Genomic DNA, 24,520 nt, shown 5'->3' on the forward strand with positions numbered 1-24,520 from the left:
GACGTAATAATGAAATTTATTAATTAGTTAGTTATTAGCAAATAATGTATCTAATTGTAATTCACAACATTAACCAAACATAATTAGTAAAGTTTTAAATTAATAAATAAAAAATCACTCCATTAAAATATATACAAATTTGGAATACACTTACATAATGTAAATGTCAGTCATATTTTTTAAAACCAATTTTTTAATGTGAAAAATTAGTCCGTATTATTTTTGACAAAATGTAATTTAAATTTGTTCATTCTGAATTTTATAAAAAAATTACATATAAAAAAATAAACATGTAGATATAAATAATAGAAAAAAATAAAATGATTTTTAAAATTATTTAGAATGTACAAATGTATAACAAGTGTTAAAACGGCAATTTATTATAAAATCATTTAAAAACCAATTTTTTTAATGTGAAAAATTAGTTTGTTCTTATAATTTCTCGATAAAATGTTAAAAAAATTTATTTACTTTACATTTTGTAAAAAAATAACATATCAAAAATAAACATGTAGATATAAAAAATAAACAAAAAAATAAAGTAATTTAAAAAATATTCAATAAATTAAGTAATTTTAATAAATATATATACGTACAATGTATAATAAAGTGTTAAAACGGTGGTGTATTTATATTAGAAACATCTAAGAACTATATGTTTAACTAGATGTTTCTAATATAAATACACCACCGTTTTAACACTTCATTATACATTTGCACGTTCTTAAATATTTTTAAAATCATTTCATTTTTTTGTATTATTTTTATATCTACATGTTTACTTTCTGTATTATATTATATTATTTTTTTACAGAATGTGAAGTGAATGAATTTAATTAACATAAAGTTCATAGATGTTTCTAATATAAATGTTCTAACAAAAATTGGCATTGACAAAATATAATTTTAAATTAATTTTTATCCCCCCCCTCCGGCCCTGTCAATTTTTATCCTCGCCCCCGGCCAAAAGGAACAAAAACACATAAGAATTTTATTTTGAAACCCGAAGAAATAATAAAAATGATTCCATCTATCGTCTCCTCTCTTTCGCACCCATTCAATTCAGTATAATGGCATGCGAAAGAGAAGGCGATGTTATTTGCTTCGTGTATACATTAAGATAGCTGCCGCCGCTCCTCTCGGCGTCTCCACCGTTACCGTCGCAGTAGTAACGGTGGAGACGCAAGAAGCAAAAGTGGCGAGTGTTATGTGAACTGTCCCAGATGTCGGGGACATATAAAACGGTTATGTGTTTGTGTTTGATGTTTTATTATTAGGATTATATTATACTATATATATATACTAGATGACCCGACAGACGTTGTCCTGTACCCACATCTATGTTTTTTTCAATATCCAATACTAATATTTATACCGTTCAGTTAAAAATAATCATTCTTGTTTTTTGAATTACTATTAACACTTATATATGAGAGATATTAAATGTAGAACTACTTCAAATAAAATGATTCTCAATTCCCACAGTTAATACTTTAATTATCCCTTTAACAAATATTAAAATATGTTCAATAAAATTGTATATCAAAAATTAAACACTGCAATTTATATAACAAATTTATTTCCAATAGCTCAATTTATTTTAATGCCAAAGGTTATACAATTTTTTAGTCATACCTGTAGATTTGGATGTATAAATTGAATAATTTTTTGTTTTTTCACGACTAAAACATTGATTTTACAAATGTATCGATGAAAAACGCAAAAAAAACAAATTTTCAGTAACCAGTGACCTGAAAAGTAATTTCTTTTTTGAAAAACATTACTAAACATTTTTCTCTTCTAATTAGTTTTTTTATCGATATCCGACGTTATTTTGAAAGAGATACAATTGCACAAATTTTATTGGCTCATCGTGTGCATATTTATCCAACTTAGGTTATAGGAATTTTTGAAAAGTTAATTTAAAATATAAATATATATTTTTTATAAAACTCTAAAAATTTTGACATAAAATGGCCAAAAATAATCAAAACACTAAAATGACAAATGTATGAAAAATTCGAGAAAAAAAGATTTATGATTTTTGAAAACAAATATTGCCAGTCAAAAATTATAATTCAAAAACACGTACATATATAGATATATCCAACATTTATATCCAAATTAGATGAAATGCTATATTCAAAACTACAATTTATAGTCTTAAATCTAATTAAAAATCAATGTTTATAAATTTAAATAATGTTGACATGAAAAAAAGTGAAATGTCATTTGTCAGTATTTATGAAAATAATTAGATGAATATATTTATAACTTATATTTATTTGAATTGCTTACCAAATTAGTTCGGATACTAAAATTAATTTAAATGCAAATATAAAAAATCTGATATGTATATAAAAAATTATATATTTAGATAATGGTACTGCGTTGATTTAGACTAAACTCATTGATTAAAAAAGTAATTCACTATTTGACATAAATAAAATTAAAATAAACAAAAAAACTATAATGCGTTGGAATTAATTCTCAAGGTGTAAAAAAATGTGTAATGAAAATATATTATTATTAATATATCATATATATTATAAGAACTTCTGCAAAGCGGCAAAATATTTTTAATAGCAAAACAACGTTTGTCGGGTCAGCTAGTATAATATATATATATATATATATATATATGAAGTTTGTGTCACGATGTTTGTCCGCAATAGGCTCCTAAACTACTGAACTGATTTTAATATTTTTAGCTCACCGTGTGCATTTATATGCAACTTAGATTCTAGGCTATATTAAAAATTTCAGTTCACACTTTAGTTTTTAAATTTCAGATAATTCAATTAATTGTCAAATAATTCTCAAAACACGATTATTTTTTCCAAGGAAACAAACCATGTATCACCAAAAATTATTGTATTTCTAACTCCAATATTTTAGTGTTGAAACTAGGAGCTTTTTGGGCATACAAAATGTTACTGTCAACTTTCAAAAAGTTTTAAACAATCATGAATTTCATAAAACAATTTATAGTAAAAATATTACATTACTCAGTCTTTTCATTCAGCGTACTTTAATTCAATCAATCAATTAACATATTCAAAATTTATTAATTTCATTTCGTCATTCGACGTGTGGCCTATGGTAATTATTTACACAAGAGAATAATGTACGGTCGCTGGTCCTATGAAAATAACTACAACTACAACAATGACAACATTCAATAGCAATCAATATTTTATCGTCTGATTATTAAAACAGGAATTATAATGAGCTGCAATGGCTGCAGTCTCATGAATTATGAATTAGTTGGAGTTTCCGATGTGTTTAAATCACAGGGAAGGATTTTAAAGAAACTATATTTAAATAATTTGATAACAAATTCATCAAAACTTTTTCATAATTCAATAAAATTCACATCGAAAATATTTCTCAAATATTTTTTGACTATTGACCTCAAATATTTTAGTAAGTTTACTAGATAGGAACTTTTTGGGCATACAAAATATTACTGTAATCTTCAAAAAGTTAAAAACTAATCAACTTTATATTGATTTAAAAAAAAACTATGCACAATTGATTTATAATGAAAAAAAATAACTTTTCTGAAATTAATTTAGATCAAAAGGGGACTCTACTGACTAGCATAATCAAATTTTTCCGAAGAAACAAACCGAAAATTTATTGTATCACTAAATATGATAGTTTAGAGCCTGAAATAATATCTATTATTATTGATTACGACTTGCTTGTGCATAAATAAATACATGAATAAATAAATAAACCAAATAATGCAGGCTTACAATATTTTAGTGTTAAAACTAGGAACTTTTTGGGCATACAAAACAATACTGTAATCTCCCAAAATATTTTGAACAATAAATCACAAACAAACGATAGGATTGTATTCAATAAAAACTGTTCAACACAATATTGATTGCAAAAAAGTATGTTCAATGTTCAATCAATAAGGAACTCTACTGACAACCAAACTGAATCCAATGTCGGTAAAAAGGACTCTACTGGCGAGAAACTAATATTTTTTGGGACAAAGCCATCATTAAATCATATTATAGTATTTGACATATATAAAAAACAACTGCACTGTTTCTTAGAGTGAAAAGAGTACTCTACTGAAAACTGAAATGTATCTAATCCATAAAAAAGACTCTACTGATGTGTAACCAAAATTTTTTGGAGAAAGTACAATCAACAAATCATATTACAGTAATCGACATTTATAAAAAACAACTTTACTGATTCTTAGAGTAAAAAAGCACTTGCTTTGTATTAAACAAAAACTCTACTAACAACTGAGCTGAATCTAATCTTAGAAAAAAGGACTCTACCGACGAGCAACCAACATTTTTTGGAAAAAAAACCTTCAATAAATTATATTATAGTAACTGACGTGTATAGAAAAGAACTCTACTGACATACAGACTGATTCTTGGGAGTAGCAAAAATTTTTCTCCTTTGCATTAAAAAAAAAACTCTAATGGCAAGCAAACTTTATTTTCTTATTTATTTAAAATAAATATTTATTTATTGTTTATTCATTATGTTTTTCCATTGTGTATATATTTATTGCAAATATTTATTGAAATTCATAAAAAAATACACTTTCTCTTTATTTAAAATCATTTTGAATCGTTTGACACAGAAAATAAAGTACTGAAACTCAAAATTAGAGTAATTCTGGGGTTTACAATTTAAATTTATATTAATAATTGTAGATGTATTTTGAAAGCGATGAAACAATATTTTTATTTTTTTCCAGGTCCCATGCCTTCGGGCAAGTACCCGTCGGAGGCTCCACCGGATCCGCCCGATGCTCCACCGGATCGAAAAATAAAAACAGCACGAACAAAAAATTTGTCACTAAACTCATATTCAGAAAATTGTTGCCAAGAAATAAAATTAAGAACAGACCTGGCACCATGTTTGACAAAAAATGTGAAAAATTTGACAAAAAACGACATAAACGTTTCACATTTAAAATTAGTTAAAAAATTAAGAGACCTGTTTTTATTGCTTTGGAAAATTTATGTAAAAGTTTTTTTAGTGGTTTATGCACTATGTTACATAGTTACGTATTTAAATTTACCAAATTTACCAAATTTTGTAAATATAGCTTTAAGTATAAGTATAATATCATATATAGTTACAAAAATTTCAAATTTACCAAATTCTCTTAAACCAAAATTATGTACGTGGTTAAAAAAATTAAAAAACTCAACAATTTTTAATTTAAATAAATTTTTATGTCGATTACCAAATTTACCAAAAACTTCCCTAAAACAAAAAACACTGCCAAATTTCTTTCCCAAAAAATTGTACCTCAAATTTTTTCAAAAATCCAATTTTTTCTATTACTTTTATATAATTTTATTATCAATGACAAGAGTGACGGCTACTGAAACAGAACATGACGGTATGACGTCACATGGTGACATGACGCACATAATGACGTCATATGGAATGACGTCACAGTTGATGAATATGAGTTCGAGTGTCGATAATAATATGGTTGTGATCAGGAAAATTTTGAAGGAGACGCCACTGATCGATGGGTGAGTAAACATTTAGGGCTGGTAAAAAATATTTTTTGAAATTGACAATTTCTTGAAATTCTGCTTTAAAATTTCAATGAATTTATGCAAAATTTTTATTTTTTTACTATGAATCCACACCAGTTTTCTTTTTGTTTTACACTTAAAATATAAAATGTTACATATTCTCATCATTTGAAATCATTTTGAATCTATTGACATAAAAATCTTTATGAACTTTATAAACTTAAAAACAATTTAATGCAACTCCATTTTCATTCATCAGATCAAGTATCTAAAATATCATGCACCTAACTTAAACAGATCCTGATACAAAAACCATTTTTTCTGGACCTGCCTTTGCTAAAAATCATTATTCTCTCCACATCAACACTACTACTAACTAACTATTTCTACATTCCCAAAATTAGTCATCACCTTTGACGAAAAGTCAAATAAGAACATTCATTCGATCTGGTTGTTCCTCCACCGTAACTTAAATACAAAGTAAATTCACGTCGGTTGTATTTAAATTTAGTTCGGTACGAGTAAATTAGTTAATTTATGACTTTGGAATTGGAAAGTTTCGAAAGTTCGGCTCTGTAATCAGGGCTACATACTCACTTGTAATTAGAAACATTGATTTAGTTTAGAGATAATTGAAAAATTTAGTTTGGTAAACAACCGGTCGATGTCACTCCTCCACCGTAACATAAATATAAAGAAAATTTGTGACGATGTAAATATATATATATATATATATATATTGCGTATGTATTTTCATGTTTTCATTTATCATAAATAAAACATGCGGTATGTTTTCTTTCTCTCCACTTCGAGCAAGATGCAGTTTTGAATTCTGAATTTTCAATTTTCAATTCTCCATTTGCCATTTTCTATTCTCTATTTCCTATTTTCTATTCCGCCAATTCATATTTATATTTTTATATTTATATTCCTGTGCGGAACCGCTTGTCATTTTTGGGTATACACTTAATAGACAGAGAGCTGGTAGACACATAACAGGATAAAGAATATATTTGTGAGTAAGTGACATTTTGTCTATATTATTTTGATATGCTGATTTACAAAATGATCTCTTTTGCCAGTAAATTTCAATTTTGATCATTTAAGTATATAAATATTATCTAGAACTAAACCTAGTGGTAAATTTACGTGTTAAGGTTAGTGGCACCTCTATGGAGTGTGAAAACAATTAAAATTTGAATATAAAAGTGGTATTTGTAAACTTTCTATACCTTTTTCATCTATACCAAAAATATACTCGTGCAATTATAATTCTAATACAAAAGTTCTTTATCACAAATCAAATATTCCACAAAGACGTTTTGCAGAGTCTGCTTTCATTATACTAGATAAAAACAGCATTAATAAACAAAATGATACTAGTTTTCTTTGCAAAAATGATCAATATGAACTTAAAGATATAAAAATCAAATAAGATTGATAATAACAAAAAAAACTCTTCTTTCTCCTCATTCTCATGCAATCATAATCCTAAAACAAGAGTTTTTTTTATCACGAATTGAACATTCCACAAAGACGTTTTGCAGAGTCTGCTTTCATTATACTTGATTAAAAAAGTTTTAAGTTTCGAACGCTTCGCAAATGAAAACAAATCGAATGTTTTTTAAGCACACAAATCAATTTTTTCTAAGGTATGCAAAAATGTTCAGAAACCTCTGAAACGTAAAGATCTGAAAAAAAAAATATTTTCGATCTTTTTGCGATTACTATAACTACGGAAAATTTATAAAAAAAATGATACTAGGTTTCCCTGCAACATTGTATAAGCGTTATTGTCAATCTTGTTTGATAAATTTATAAAATAAAAAAAATTGAAGTACATAGCACAAATTTAACATGATCCTCGCCAATTGTTATTAAAAAAAATAAACAAGATTGATATTAAATCAAAAAACTATCCTTTCCCTTCCATTTATTATGCAAATAACTCCTTTTCCATTTGCCAAACTATTATTTTCGTGCAAAATTTATATCTCATCAAGCGACTAACGAACTAAGTTTTATGTTCTAAAAGAAATGTAGAAAAAAAAACAAAAAATTACCGGCACAAGAAATCGTAAGAATTAATTTAAAATTCTTTTCCGAGATGACTAACCGTTGCAGATTTTGTAATAAAGATAGGCAAGTAGAAGGACAAAAACTTACTTAATTATCTTACGAGGGAAAAGATACATTTGTTTTATGAACTGTGGAGGAAAAGATATTATACTCTCGTTATTTATAGTTGAAAAAAGATTTTTGGTAAGCTATTCTGTTCATTAATAAAATTATTTTTTTCTATCAGTTTTCAGAATCTCTCCACCGTAATCGTTCCACCTGACTATCTGGAAATTAAATTTCCAGTTAGAAACGTGTGTTTCCATGAAAACCCAACGTTCAAAGGATATGAGACAATTAAAAGTTTCCTAAAAAAAAAAGACGAAATCGCACAGAAACTTTCCGATAAAAGAATTATTTTTGCCCAAAAAGTTTTGTAAAAGCGCTACCGTAAACGTGCCACTTCAGAGTAATAATCGAGTCATTTGTACTAATAGTAGTATAGAAATTTTTGTTTTATTGTAATTTAACTAATTGTAATAAAATTGAAATACATTTTCAATTAAAATATCAAAGATAATAATAAAAATAAACTCAATTAATTATCTAATAATAATATTTTAAAGCATTTGTTTAAAGCACAAGAATAAATAGTCATAGGCTTATACGATGGAGGAATCACTATATACGGTCAAGTTACAATCACTATTTACGGAGAGTAGGTCTACGGTAGAGAATAAATATATATATATATATATATATATATATATATATATATATTTCCTCCACCGTACTGTACGCTTTGTGCACTTTAGTATAAATCGAATGGAGAGGTTGAGTGAGATAAAACAGGATATTGGAATTGTAAATCCGTCGGATTTACAACGAGTCTAGATTTCTATCTATAATAGTTAGCTGTAAAAAATCCCTAACACTTTTTGTCCTCGCATATGGAGGAATTTAGAAGCACCTTTATGGGATGCCATATACTCTAATACTTGGATAAGGAATTTGGTGGAGGCGATATTTTTTTAACTAGGTGTTATCAATTGCTACCAGTGTGTGTGGATATAATTTTTTTCAAATAAAATAATATAGTTCTATATGTTATAGTGAAATTAGAGAAAACTTTAAAATTAGAGAATTAGCTAGAAAAAATATACAATTATAATTTTAGATTGAAAAAAAATTAATTAAATCAAAACTGCGTTGAGGTTGACATTTGGTTTGTGTTGAGTTTAGTTTGTAAAATACTTTCAAATGTTTTAGTAAAATCAGAAAGCAAGCTTGTCTGTTGCAATATTATCTATCACCATAAACCATAAAAAATTAGAAAAAAATATTGATATATATATATATATATATATATATATATAATTTTTGAATTAAAAAAATCAGTTAAATCAAAACTACGTTGAGGTTGACATTCGGTTTGTGTTGAGTTTAGTTTGTAAAATACTTTCAAATGTTCAAATGTTATATAGATAAATTACCAGATTGTAGTACAAACGGTGCGTCCTGTGGAGCTCTCTGAAATTGTCGCATACATACAATCTTCAACTGATAGTCCCTGACACATATAAATAAAATCTGCTTTAGTTCAAAATATTGCTAGTAAACCTGATAATTTTAGTATTTGATCTTATAATAAACACTATGAAAAATAATATATCTGAACTACAAAGTCATAGTACAAACGGTGCGTCCTGTAGAGCTCTTTGAAATTGTCGCATCCATACTTTCTCCACTTACTAGTCTCTAACACATATAGATAAAATCTGTTGTAGTTTAAAATATTGTTAGCAAATCTACCAATTTTAGTGTTCAATCTCATAGTAAACATTTTGAAGAACAATATATTCAAATTACAGGGTTGTAGTACAAACGGTGCGTCCTGTACAGCTCTTTGAAATTATTGCATACAAATTTTCTACCAGTGCTAGTCTTTAACACATATATATATATATAAAATCTTTTTAATTCAAAATGTTGTTAAAAACATATCAATTTTAATATTTCATCCCATAACAGAAATTTTTAAAAATAATATGTCCAAATTACAAGGTTGTAGTACAAAGGTGCGTCCTGCTGAGCTCTTTGAAAATATGCATTAATTTCCTTGAAATTTGCTATTTGAATCCTTTTTTTCCTTCGGAAGTTAACAAATAACAAATAATAAATATTTATCTTTTACCATAAATCATAAAAAATTAGAAAAATAATCATTATATATAATTTTAGAATAAAAAAAGTCAGTTTAATCAAGGTTGACATTCGGTTTGTGTTGATTTTAGTTTGCAAAATACTTTTCTATGTTTTAGTTAAATTAGAGGGCAATATTGCATGTTGCAATATTTATCTACCACCATAAACCATAAAAAATTAGGAAAAATATTTATTTTATCCGATTTTAGAATAAATAAAATCAATTTAATCAAAACTGCGTTGAGCCTGACATTCGGTTTGTAACGGATTTAATTTGTAAAATATTTTTATTTGGTTTGGTAAAATTAGAAGGTAAGTTTGTCTGTTGCAATATTTATCTATCACCATAAACCATTAAAATTAGAAAAAAAAAATTACATTCAATTTTTGAATTTGAATTATTCGTTATAATTGTTATTCACATGAATCCCTCCACCAAAAACCCAAATTTAATATTATCCACATCTAATTTATAATTGTGCATTTAATTAATAGCAATAATGAATCGCACAAATCTAAATTGTAATAAACTCGATTTCATATTCTGCTGTTGCGAATTTAATTCCATTTCACTGTTTTCCATTTGGAACTAGAACAACGGTGGAGGAATGATATAACATAACATAAACTATTAATATCGTACAATAAAACATTGTTATGACATTTCAGTTTCATGCAATTCAAAATATCTCTGTATCAAATGACCCGAGCACGAATTTAAAACGTATCGAAATTGATATTTTGAATCTATCAGGATTTGTAAACGGTGGAGGAGCAAAATGTAAGGCATAAAAGAGTGAGGATTTATTATTATTATCAGTTATATTTTTCTGCACATAATGCATAATTAAAACTTTTAAAAAATGCAGTTTTGATCTATTTATTTAAGTTTGAATTTATTTTTTTAATTTAAATTTTGGTTAATTTGTAGTGCTCTAACTTGCTTGCCAGGTCCATCCTTGATTATTGAGGTTACTACATAAAATATGTTACATTTATTCATAATTATTAATTATTAGTGCATATCAGTACATTATACACAGTGAGTAGGTTATACACATACATTCATACACACATACGTATACATGAATATTTATACTAGCTGGCCCGGCAAACGTAGTTTATCTATTACAATCTGTAAATGGTGGAGGAGCAAAATTGAGGGTATCAAAGAGAGAGGATTGACTATTAATATCAGTTATATTTTTTGACACAAATTTTGATGCAAGTTTTTCTCCAAAAGCCTTCAATTTTTTTCTCCTTAAGCATTCAAATTTTTCCTCCGGAAGCATTCCAATTTTTTTTTGGGAAGCCTTCAATTTTTTTCTCGGTAAGCTTTGAAAGTTATCTGCAAACCTTTAAATTTGTCAGGATATCCTAAATTTTATAAAAAGCCTTCAAATTTGACTTGGAGCCTTCAAATTTGTCTGGGAGCCTTCAAATTTAACAAAAAGTCTTCAAATTCGCCTGCAAGCCTTCAGATTTAACTAAAAGCTTTCAACTCTGTCTGCAAGCCTTCAAAAACGCCTCGAAGCCTCCGGAACCTACTAAAAGCCTCCGGAATCGACCAAAAGCCTCCGGAATTGACCAAAAGTCTCCGGAATCGATTTAAAGCCTCCGGAATCGACTTAAAGCCTCCGAAATCGACCAAAAGCCTCCGGAATCGACTTCAAAGCCTCCGAAATCGACTTAAAAGCCTCCGAAATCGACTTCAAAGCCTCCGGAATCGACTTCAAAGCCTCCGGAATCGACCCAAAGCCTCCGGAATCGACTCAAAGCCTCCGGAATCGACTAAAAGCCTCCGGAATCAACTCAAAGCCTCCGGAATCGAGAAAAAGCCTCCAGAATCGACTGAAAGCCTCCAAATTTGCTTCGATGCCTCCAAATTTGCCTATAAGCTTCCAAAATTGATTAAAACCCTCCAGAATCGACTAAAAGCCTCCAAAATCTACTAAAAGCCTCCATAAACGACAAAAGCTTCCATAAACGACTAAATGCCTCCAGAATTGACTAAAAGCCTCCATAAACGACTAAAAGCTTCCATAAACGACTAAAAGCCTCCATAAACAACTAATAGCCTCCAGAATCAACTAATAGCCTCCAGAATCAACTAAAAGCTTCTAAAAACGGCCAAAAGCCTTCATAAACGACTAGACGGCTCTGGAATCGACTAAAAGCCTCCGGAATCGACCAAAAGCTTCCGGAATCAACCAAAAGCCTACGGAATCGACCAAAAGCTTACGGAATCGACCAAAAGCCTCCGGAATCGTCCAAAAGCCTCCGGAATCGACTAAAAGCCTCCGGCGGAATCGACTAAAAGCCTCCGGCGGAATCGACTGAAAGCCTCCAGAATAGCCTGAAAGTCTTCAGTATAGCCTGAAAGTCTCCAGAATAGCCTGAAAGCCTCCATAATATCCTGAAAGCCTCCAAATTTGCTTGGAGCCTCCAAAATCTGCTAAAAGTCTCAAAAACTGAGTAAAAGCCTCCATAAACGACTAAATAACGACTAAAACTCCAGAATCGACTAAGAACCTCCATAAACAACTAAATAAACCTCCAAATTTGTCGAAAAGCCTCCAAATTTGTTACAAATACATACATACACACATATTTACATATATACAAATACTTATACTAGCTGGCCCGGCAGACATTGCTTAGCCATAGAAAATATTTCTGAAAAAATTTTTGTATTCAAAATCATTAAGTGATTTGGAATGACAAACTATGTAGTTTAAAGTGAATAGGGTAGTGTATCGATGGTTTACCCACTGCAACGCATGTTTCATATAAATTTTGCTAATAAATGTACAGTATTGAATTAGATACGAAGATAAATATAATTTTAGTATTTTGCTTCGATGAACTAGAATTACCCAACTCTTTGAGAATAAAAACAGAACAATTAAAATATTTCGAACGGTGGAGTGTTCCGATTGCAAATTAAATTTCTTTTTCACAATTTGATTATGAATTATACAATTATAATAAATAATTAAATGAGCAAACAACGATAATAATTACAAGCCACTTGCAATAGCAAGTACGTTCCATAAAATATTTAATAGCCATCAAAATGTAAATCAAAATTAATTGTTTCATAAATTGTTATATTTATTGATTCAGGCTAGTTTAATTAAATTAATTTCATTGTAGCCATATTATATTATTTAGTAAAATAGTTCATTCGCTATTCATGTACTACAGTTTCGGACTAGTTAATTTTTGTTTCGGCAATTAATTGCGCGGTTCACCGACGCTTAATGTTTTGTTTCCAAATTGTTGAAGTAATTAATTTGAAACCAATTTAATAATATATATATATATATATATATATATATATATATACTAGATGACCCCACAGACTTTGTCCTGTACCCACATCTACATTTCATAAGTTCAAAATTTTTAATATTCTCTCCTATACATTTTAATATCCTATTTTATGTCTTGTTTTTATGATCCATTCATAGTCTTAGCATAAGCATTATAAAAAATTCAGAAAAAATCTATTTTGGCATCGCAATTATTTTTTTTTTAAATTCTTATTTAAAATCAAGTGAAACAAATATATATATTTAATACCTTTCCATAAATATCCGATTTATGATATTGTTTTCAATTATTCGACGGTCTAGGCATTCAGCTTATGAATAAACTTCCACTCAATATCCGAAACTTAGACAGCAAAAAATTTCATGCTTCCCTAGTTAAACTTTTTAAAGACTTAGCTTTTATGACATTACTGAATTTTCTCAATTTGAATTCAATAACTATTTTCTTGCATAATCCTTATCCTGTATCTATGTAGTCTGACCATTTGATCGCCTGTACAACCATTTTTTTTTTCTTTTTTTTTTGCTATTACATTAATTTGAATTTTTTTACGGTTTTAAATGAGTATAACTTTCAACCTTGTGCAAGAATTTTGAGCTTGACTGGTGGTCAAATAGGCTTTGATATGATGAACTTGATGATGAACATTGTATTTAATGTTCGAATGCTTTTTTTCAGCTCTTTTTTTTCAGAAGCGAAATTCGTGCAGCTACTATGATTATTATAAAATTACTATCCTTTTAATATTAACTATGAATAAGCTTGACAAGAGCCTGAAATAATATCTATTATTATTGATTACGGCTTGCTTATGAATAAATAAAATAAATAAATAAATAAATAAATATTTTTAAATTATTTTGAATTTGCAAATATCAAAACATATTAGGTTGTCAAATATCTCCCTTCCGCTTTTTTGCTATTGGTTTATAATACAAAAAGGCGGAAGGGAGATATTTGACAACCTAATATAATTAAAATATGCATTAAAAGCATATTGCCTATAAATAATATGTTATTTCATAAATAGTATTTATTACTTTGGTACTCGATATGGGTATGAATTTGTGATAAAATATATTCTTTCTGACAAAAAGTTAAAAATATGTTATTATTTTCAAAATTATTTGACATTTCATACTTCAAAAATTAATTCACTTGCATCATAGTTTTTTGTTTAATACATTTTTGTCATGTCAAATATGTCAATAAAATTTTCTTTCGTGTTTCAACTAAAAAACATCTAATTAAATGACCTTATATCTAAATATTATTTATTTTTTAATAAATTAATAATTATTTTAAGTCATCAATGAATAAATTATATAATTGTTAAGTCTATAGGTTTGGCTAAATCAACACAGTAATATTCTGGAAATAAATAATTTTTTACATAAAGGTCTGATTTTTGACATTTTCATTTTATTTCAAATTAATTATAACTGTCAAAATATTTTCATTTCGGTCGAAATTTAATATAATATGATATAATATTTGTACTGTTTGTACAGATTGTACTATTCCATTTAAGAGGTTAAGATTCCCTGTAAAATTAGAATTTACGATCACAATCAAAATATATCTCAACTGATATATTAATAATAATATTATATTTTAATTACACAATTTTCTTCACACTTCGATAATTAATTCCAACGCATGTCATTTTTATTTAAATTAATAAATAAATTGGATTTTAGACTAAATCTTAGACTCAATCAATCTTTATCTGAATATACAATTTTTTATATAAATATCTGATTTTTTACATTTGCATTTAATTTAAAAATAGTGAATTTCAATTTCATATATCCAATATGCACTAAATATATAAATGTCAAAACATTTTCTTTTTTGTCGAAAATTAATATAAAACGATATAATTTATTTATCAACAGTATTTTGTATCTATAATTTGATTGGCAATATTGCTTATAACATAACTTGGAATGATTAATGTATATTTGTTTCTTATTGAAGTCGTTAAAAATTCCATTTTTTTTAAATGTCAAAATTTTGTTTATGATTAATTTTAAATTCAATATGCCGCTATTTATTGTGATCTATATTGTTATAAATTAAATAAATATAAATTATAAATCTATTTATCTAATTATTTTCATAAATATTGACAAATGACATTACACTTTTTTTCATGTCAACATTTATTTAAATTTATGACCATTGATTTTTAATTAGATTTTGAACTATGAATAGTGATTTTAAATATAGCATTTTATCTAATTTGGATATAAATGTTGGATAGATCTATATATGTATATGTTTTTGATTTATATTGTTTGAACTGCCATATACTTTGTTTCAAAAGTCATAAATCTTTTTTTCTCGATTTTTCCATAAATTTTGACATTTGTCATTTTAGTGTTTTGTTTTTTTTGGTCATTTTCTGTCAATTTTTTTTGAAATTTATAAAAATTATATATTTATATTTTAAATTTGCTTTTCAAAATTTTTTATAACCTAAGTTGGATGTATATGCACACGATGAGCCAATAAAATTTAAAATCGGTTCAGTTGTTTGGGCGTTCATCGCGAACCAACATCGTAACACGAAGTTTATATATATATATATATATATATATATATATATACATATATACATATATATTTATGTATATATATACCAACTACCAAAGTGTAATCAATAATACTCGTATTATTACTATTAAGAAGCGTTCGCATTAATTCGCGTCGAGTGAGAAAACTTTCGAAAGTTCTAGCAAGCTTTCATTGCCTACCGAAGAAACTTTATTGTAGCTTAAAATTTATTATTCTGCATATTAAACATAACCCACGATACGCATACATGTAATAATAAGAGCAGAAGCTTTTCCATTAACAAGAGAAAAACATTAAATCATTTGTTAAACAAAGTTTCAAGAAAGGTGGAGCAACAAAACACGGTGGAGTTGCGCGAGAAATTCAGTTTGATAAATTGTATTTTGTAGTGGAAGGTTTCATTGTATGCAGGTTTATAGTGATAGATAAATATTGCAACAGGCAAGCTTGCTGTCTAATTTTACTATAAGATATAGAAGTATTTTACAAACTAAAATCAACACAAACTGAATGTCAGTCTCTGTGCAGATTTGACTTAACTATTTTTTTTTCAATATAAAATTGTATATAATAAATATTTTTTCTAATTTATTATGAAAATTGCAACACATTAGCTTGTTTTCTAAATTTACTATAACATATGAAAATATTTTACAAACTAAAATCAACACAAACTGAATGTCTGGCTCAGCGCAGTTTTGATTTAACTAATTTTTTCATTCTAAAATCGTATGTGATAATTTTATTTTAATTTTTTTTATGGTTTTCGGTGATAGATAAATATTGCAATAGACAAGCTTGCCTCTAATTTCACCAAAACATATAAAAGTAATTTACAAACTAAACTCAACACAAACCGAATGTCAACCTCAGCGCAGTTTTGATTTAACTGAATTTTTTCATTTTAAAATTGTATATAAAAGATGAATATTTGTTATTTGTTATTTGTTAACTTCCCGAACGAAAAAAAAATCCAAATGGCAAATTTCAAGAAAATAAATGCATATTTTCAAAGAGCTCTGCAGGACGCACCTTTGTACTACAACCTTGTAATTTGGACATATTATTTTTCAAAGTTTATATTATCAAATACTAAAATTGATAGGTTCTCTAACAATATTTTAAATTAAAATAGATTTTATTTATATGTGTTAGAGACTAGCACTGGTAGAAAATTTGTATGCAATATTTTCAAAGAGCCCTACAGGACGCACCGTTTGTACTACAACCTTGTAATTTGGATATATTGTTTTTCAAAGTGTCTATTTTAAGACTGAATACTAAAATTGATAGATTTTCTAACAAAATTTTGATTTAAAAAAAAATTATCTATAATAGTTGGAGACTAGTAAGTGGAGAAAGTATGTGTGCGACAATTTCAAAGAGCTGTACAGGACGCACCGTTTATTCTACAATCTTGTTATTCAAACACAATATTTCCAAAAGTGTCTGCTATAAGATCAATCACTAAAAATATCAAGTTTTTTAGCAATATTTTGAACTTAAGCAGATTTTATCTATATGTGTCAGGGACTAGCAGTTGAATATTGTATGAAAGCGACAATTTCAAAGAGCTCTGCAGAACGCACCGTTTGTACTACGACCTTGTAATTACAATATATTATTCTTAAAGTATTTATTATAAGACCGAATTTTAAAATTACTAGGTTCTGTAACAACATTTTAAACTAAAGCAGATTACTAATTTTACTAAAACATAAAAAAGTATTTTACAAACTAAAATCAACACGAACTAAAATTAACACAAACCGAATGTCAACCACAACGCAGATTTGATTAAACTGATTTTTTTTTATTCTAAAATTGTATATAATAGATATTTTTTATTTTTAATGGTTTATGATAAAAGACAAATATTGCAACACACAAGCTTGAACTTTAATTTCACTCTAACATATAAAAGTATTTTACAAACTAAAATCAACACAAACCGAATGACAGGCTCAGACCAGTTTTGATTGAACTAATTTTTTTCATTCAAAAATTGTATATAACATTTTTTTCTAATTTTTTATGGTTTATGGTGATAAATAAAAATTGCAACAGACAAGCTTGCTGTCTAATTTTACTATAACATATAAAAGTATTTTATAAACTAAAATCAATACAAACCGAATGACAGGCTCAGACCAGTTTTGATTGAACTATTTTTTTTCATTCAAAAATTGTATATACATTTTTTTAAATTTTTATGGTTCATAATAGATAAATATTGCAACAGAAAATCTTGCTCTTTAATTTTACTTTGACATATAAAAGTATTTTACAAACTAAATCCGTTACAAACCGAATGTCAGACCCAGAGCAGTTTTGATTTAACTAATGTTTTTTTATTCTAAAACTAAAAGTGATAACTTTTTTTTGTTTTTTTTTTTCAGGCACAACGATCTGGCGTGGAATTTAAGAAAATTTTTGAAAAACCAGTTACGTGATTTCCAGTTCTCTGATCTCGGTATGACTAAACCCTGGTCGAATAGTGTTTGGTCTCATACTGACCTTAGAAGGGCCAAACAGGGCCTTTTAGGAGCACAGGTAATTATAATAAAAAACTAATGGTGTACGGCATCGTGCCTTGAGGCAAATTGCTGGAACTTTCCGTAGCGTAATCAAATTTTCGAGAAATTTTAAACGATTTCACACATATTATTACAAATACTGTAACTTTCATTATTTTTGCTCTCTTGTTATATCTGAGCAAATCTAATGTAAATCATGAATCAATTTATCTCCAGAACATTAACAAACGTCATTTCATTTCGAATTCAATTAAAAAAAAAAGTTGTCTAATTTACACAAAATTGAAAAAGTGCTCCCGTATAGTCACAGTCTAAACGCATTTGCAAATAATTCTGTGCGACATTTTCACTCATACTGTGCTTAGCTTGGTGGCATTTTCACATTTTTCAATAGTTTTCACAAAATTGTAAAAGTGCTCCAGTACTTAAACAGTCTAAACGCAGTTGGGTAAACATTTGCACCAGAGTGGCACTTAGACTGTGCTTAGCCTGGGTGATTTTTTGAATTTTTAATCTAAAATTACAAAAATATCTTTTCAAAAATAAATTGAAAACAATTTTTTTTTCAAAAGCAATTATTTTATTGAAACAAGCAGAAAGTTCTTTGAATCATTTAAATCGGACGCTTAGTTCTCTCAAAAACTACCGTTTTTTAACGTTTAGCTCTGTATCTCCGAAACCGCTGGGCCTACCTTTGCCAAAAACTAGTAACTACTTTTCCCCTTCATTACGAACTCAATGTTTTCTGGATCATACAAATCGGATGATCCGTTCTCTCAAAAACTAGAATTCTATTTTCTGCACTCTTTGCTCCATATCGCCGTAACTGCTGGACCTACCTTTGGCAAAAACTAATCAGCACATCTCCCTATTAATAGGAATCGAATATTTTTTAAACAATTCAAATCGGTTGATTCGTGCGCTCGAAAACGTGGACGAAAAAATGCGGACATACAAAACACACACACACACATCCATTTAGTTTCTGAGGTATGCCAGTAAAATGTTCAGAAACCTTCAAAACGTCGAGAAATGCAAAAGTTTTCATTTTCGATTTTCGGCCCATTACTATAACTGTCCTACGGGAAGTTAATAATGATTAACTAAATACGTTTCGACACTACATGTGTGTCATCATTTTTCAAAACTTCTTCAAATTTAAAAGATATTTTTCACATAAATATAACAAAAGAAACCAACTTATAAAATTCAATTGCAATAATTAAAGTAATATATTATAAACGTTTCGACACTACATGTGTGTCATCATTTCTAAGCAATTCTCGCCAAAAGATTTAAAAAATATTTTTTACATAAATATAATAACTTATAAAATTCAACCGCAATAATTAACCTGGTATGTTATAAACGTTTCGGCACTACATGTGTGTCATCAACCCTTAGTACATTACAAAAAGCAAGAGCCCACGTCGAAATTTACAACACAAAACAATATAATAATATCGAGCACGACGGCTCCGGGAATATTTACGATCTTAAAGTCTCCGGAGTTGTTGTAGGGGTAATAAATTACTGAAAAACAAGTGAACAAGCTTATATAATATATGATAAACTGACTTTATATGCAACATTGCACGGATTTTGTAAAGGATGAAATTTAGGTGGCATTATTTTGTATTGTTGGAAAATATTTATGTCGAAACAAAATCGATAATGTGTGCAAAAAAGTGAAATTTTGTATAAGAAGAGTATAAGTAATTAATTTTTTGTATATATATATATATATATATAAACTATATAAACAATATGTGAGCAATTTTATAAAAAAACAATAATAATAATAATAATAATAATAATAATAATAATAATAATAATAATAATAATAAAAAACACTTACAAAATTGTATCCTAATATGACATAAAAAAACATTATTCATTCATGGTATGAGTATGTGCACATTGATATAATACATATTTGTTAACATCACAGATAGTAAAACCCACAAATAAACATAATAACTTTACAAGTGTCGAAACTATGTGTTTACTCTTAGTAGTTTGAAATAGAAATGTCACATTTTTTCTTGAAGAAGTTATTAGCATGTTTTCAAATTTTACGGGAAATTTAAAAAGCGATGGGATCTTGTCATTTTTTGAAAAATTTTGACATGCTATTTAGAAACCACGTGTTTGTTTCGTTCAGGGCCGTTGTCAAATCGTTTGTTTATGATCCTGTCGTTATGCAATTGTAAAAACAAACCCTCAGAAAATCTTCTTTTAATTACGTTCTCTTCAAAATGTAAAATTTTTGGGTTGAAAAAATCTATAATATGGTTTAAATTATTAATATGCACTAATGTTAACATTGTCTTAAATTGTTTAGGATTTTTTGAGTTATTATTATGTTGATGAAGACATTTATTAAGTTTTTGATATCCGTATTAAACATTTAATGCTAGAAATATTTTTCATAGCAAAACAATATTCATCGGGTCAGCTAGTAAATATATATATATATATATATATATATATATAAACTATATTTCTGCGCACTTGCAACTGCTGGAATCACAAAAACAATTCCAATATAGTTTAGATGTTATATTCGCTTGAAATAAATTTCATAATTGGATTTCTACTACTGGGCATGGCAGTTAAACTTCGATTTTTGTATATATATATATATATATATATATATATATAAATGTATAAGAACTGACCTAGTGTAATAAATCATCGGGCACAGCTGTCGACAAACCAAAGTTGCACGACTGAACATAGTTCGAAAACACTATCGATATCTAGATATAATGATATATGGCTCTTATGAATATAAGTACAAATATATATATATATATATATATATATATATATATATATATATATATATATATATATATATATATCTTATATATAAAAATGGATCGCAAAATGTGTTGGTAAGCGCATAACTCAACAACGCCTGAACCAATTTGGCCAATTCTTTTTTCCAAATGTTCGTTGAAGTCCAAGGATGGTTCTTACGGCGAGAAAAAATCGAATAATTGCCGGGAAAACCCTAAAAACAGCCCTTTTCTTTTTTAATCGAGTAGGCAACGTAGAAAAAACAATGATCTATGTCATGACATTTTGTGTAGTTTTTGATAATCTAATTTTCAATATATTTATATAAACATAGAAATATCTTTCTATTATTTAACGAGCTATATTCGCAGCCAAAAACATTGATGTAAATGAATTAAATTTCAAAATTCAAGAACAAATTACAGGCGAATCAGTTTATTCGGCAACTAACCAAGACGATCCACCGGAGTTTTTGAACTCGCTGGATTTGCTAGGATTGTCACCTCACAATCTTCAATTAAAGGTTGGATCGGCAATTATAATATTGCGAAATATCGACCAACCGCGCCTTTACAATGGCATAAGGTTAGCGATAAAAAAAAACTACCAAACAACGTTATGGAAGCAACTATATTAAAAGGATGCACCGTGCATCCCAATGTTTCCGACTGATGTGCCATTTGAGATTAAACTACTACAGTTTCCAGTGCGTTTATGGTAATTAAGTGTTTGTGGTATTAATTTGGAAAACCCATGTTTCTCACATGGAAAATTGTATGTTGTCTGTTTCCGTATTGGAAAACCATCATATTTGTTTGTCTATGCGCCAGGTAATCAAACAAAAAACATCGTTCATCACAAAGCACTACAATAAAAATTGAACTGATTTTTGAATTATGATTTACAAGATTAAAGTTACTTACTTTTAAACGCTTATAGTGTTTTATTTAATTATTTTTAATTCACACCGAATTATTACCAGGGTGACGGTTCTGTTCAGGATAATTTTTTGCAAAGAATAGAAAAAAGGTAGGAACAAAACACCGCCACATTACAAATTTTTTTGACAGGACGAAGTCTGTCGGGTCGGCTAGTATATATATATATATATATATATACATATATATATATATATATATATATATATATTTGTATATAAATTCATAAGGCATTCAATTCTAGCCCGCGTCCTCGGCAATTCTAATAGATTAATAACAAGTTTTTTATTCTCTAGGAACTGCATTTTTTACAATTATCTACTATATTAACTATAAATTCAAAACTGACAAAACGATTTGAACCGAAAAATTTAAATTATAATACATACATTATTTGAACTCTGTACACTATCTTTGAGAAGTGTATGTTTTGAAAGCACGTTTCATAATTCCAAACCTCAATAAAAATTTATTATCAAATCACTTTTCGTAGGGCTATAATATTTTAAAATTCGACTAGACCATCACTAACGTTTTTCTATCACTTCATTTTTGTCAAGATCAAAATTTCTTTTGTAAAAAAGTACGACAGAATATATAACTATTCTGTAGACTGATAGACAGTTGGACAGGTAGACCAATAGATACATCACATATACTTAAAAAAAGATTGAATAAATTAGTTACACATATCGGTAAGTTCATCTAGTTTGTTTTTATTATATTTCCTACCAGCTCTCGCACTATTAGTATAATATCTTTCCGGCTAGAGTAATAATTCACTCTGCATTATTAATTCTCGAAACTGCTCTTTCGCTAAAGCTATATAGCTTGTCTGTCTAATAGTTTTGTAAATTGCTTGTTGTTGTAATAAATATTTAAATATTATTTGCATTCTGTGAAAATTGTAAGACATTACTAAAAAAATAAAATGAGATAGTTGCAAGTAGCATTTTGTCTTTTCTAAAGCAACTTCCCGATATGTGTAAATTAGGGAATGAAATACCGGTATACCGGTATACCGAATACCGAGTAAATACCGATGCAATGCCGGTATTTACCCTAAAAATACCGGTATTTTCGGTATATTCACATAAGCGCTATTTGGTACATATTACACACGAGCTTAAATTTCTCGGAACAAAATCATCTTTAAATTTCCTAATCGCATAAACAGATATATATTTTTTAGTGGTTTGTTTCTCTAATATTTAAAACAATTGTTTCTCTTTTCATCGTTATGGTTAAGATTTCCGTTCTGTAATTTTTGTCTGTTGTAATATTATTACAAAATACTTAGCAAGCCAATTACCGAGAATCAAGTAATTACTTCTGCAAGCATTATTAACTCCTAGGAGAAAATTCCCAAGTTAAATATTTTCATCATATTAAGTAACTATTCTGTTGTGGGGATTACAACAACGAGTAGACAGATAGCTGGTGGAAAAAAATCAATTTAATTATTTTAAATGAGTTTCTTGTTTCTTTAAGTCGTTACTAAATAATACTTTAAGTAATCACCACGTCTCTTTATCAATAAAAATGTAATATAATAGTGTCCATACACAATTATATATATATATATATATATATATATATATATATATATATACATCCATTTTTATAAATTATGTTACATGTTACATAGAAATCTTCAGAACGTGAAGAAATGCAAAAAAATTCTATTTCGATTTTTGGACGATTACAATAACTTACCCTATGTGAAGTTCAAAATTGGTAAATAGGTAAACAGGTAGATGGTGGTAAATGTAGACTGGTAAACTGGTAGTAAACAGGTAGTAAATAGGTAGACAAAAATACTATTGGCTAGTATACAGATACACAGGTACATATTGACATGTTTCGAGAAGTTTATGTAACTTATCACAAATCATTGTGCCATTTACAACTAGTTTTAAACATGAATTTGTAAACATTTAATGTAATAATTTAAGTAAATTATATTAGCAAAGACTAAAATTGCATTGCTTCTTTTCTACATGATTTATAATTGTATATATGCCATTTATATCCAAAACGACTCGACCTGCCTTTGCCAAAAACTAATCACCACTTCTCCCCGTCATTACGAATAGAATGTTTTTTGAATCATTCAAATCGGATACTCTGTTCTCTCAAAAATTCGATTTCTATTTTCTGCACTCTTTGCTCCGTATCTCCGTAGCGGCTGGACGTGCTTTTGCCAAAAACTAATCAGCACATCTTCTTATCAATAGAGATCGAATGCATTTTGAACCATTCAAATCGGTTTATCCATACACCCGAAATCATCGACAAAAATTGTCTCCACCAACAAACAAATATTTTTTCTGAGGTATACCAAAATGTTCAGAAACCTCTGAAACGTGAAGGCACACAAAAATTTTCATTTTCGATTTTTGGCCCATTACTATAACATACTCTACGGAAAGTTAATAATATGTTTTCCCCACATTAAATTACACTTTCGCCACATATAAATTTACCAAACGCAAACTCTCCACCGTCGATAGTATGTGTTTTG

The 24,520-nt window shown here is 27.8% G+C and overlaps 1 protein-coding gene across 1 annotated transcript in view; it reads left to right on the plus strand.

Moving 5' to 3' along the window:
• The first annotated feature begins 5,355 nt into the window (after positions 1 to 5,355).
• Positions 5,356 to 24,520, plus strand: part of LOC113388445 (dipeptidase 1-like) — a 158,210-nt gene continuing 139,045 nt past the window's right edge. Inside the window, exons 1-2 of the mRNA XM_026625821.1 lie at positions 5,356 to 5,531; positions 18,116 to 18,269. Coding sequence (XP_026481606.1) covers positions 5,356 to 5,531; positions 18,116 to 18,269 — 330 coding nt within the window. The remainder of the gene's footprint in view (positions 5,532 to 18,115; positions 18,270 to 24,520) is intronic.

The sequence above is a fragment of the Ctenocephalides felis genome, unplaced genomic scaffold (assembly GCF_003426905.1).
Source record: "Ctenocephalides felis isolate EL2017-DRISC unplaced genomic scaffold, ASM342690v1 CF-g0.4_SCAFFOLD_03572, whole genome shotgun sequence".
In the NCBI taxonomy this organism is placed as follows: Eukaryota; Metazoa; Arthropoda; class Insecta; order Siphonaptera; family Pulicidae; genus Ctenocephalides; species Ctenocephalides felis.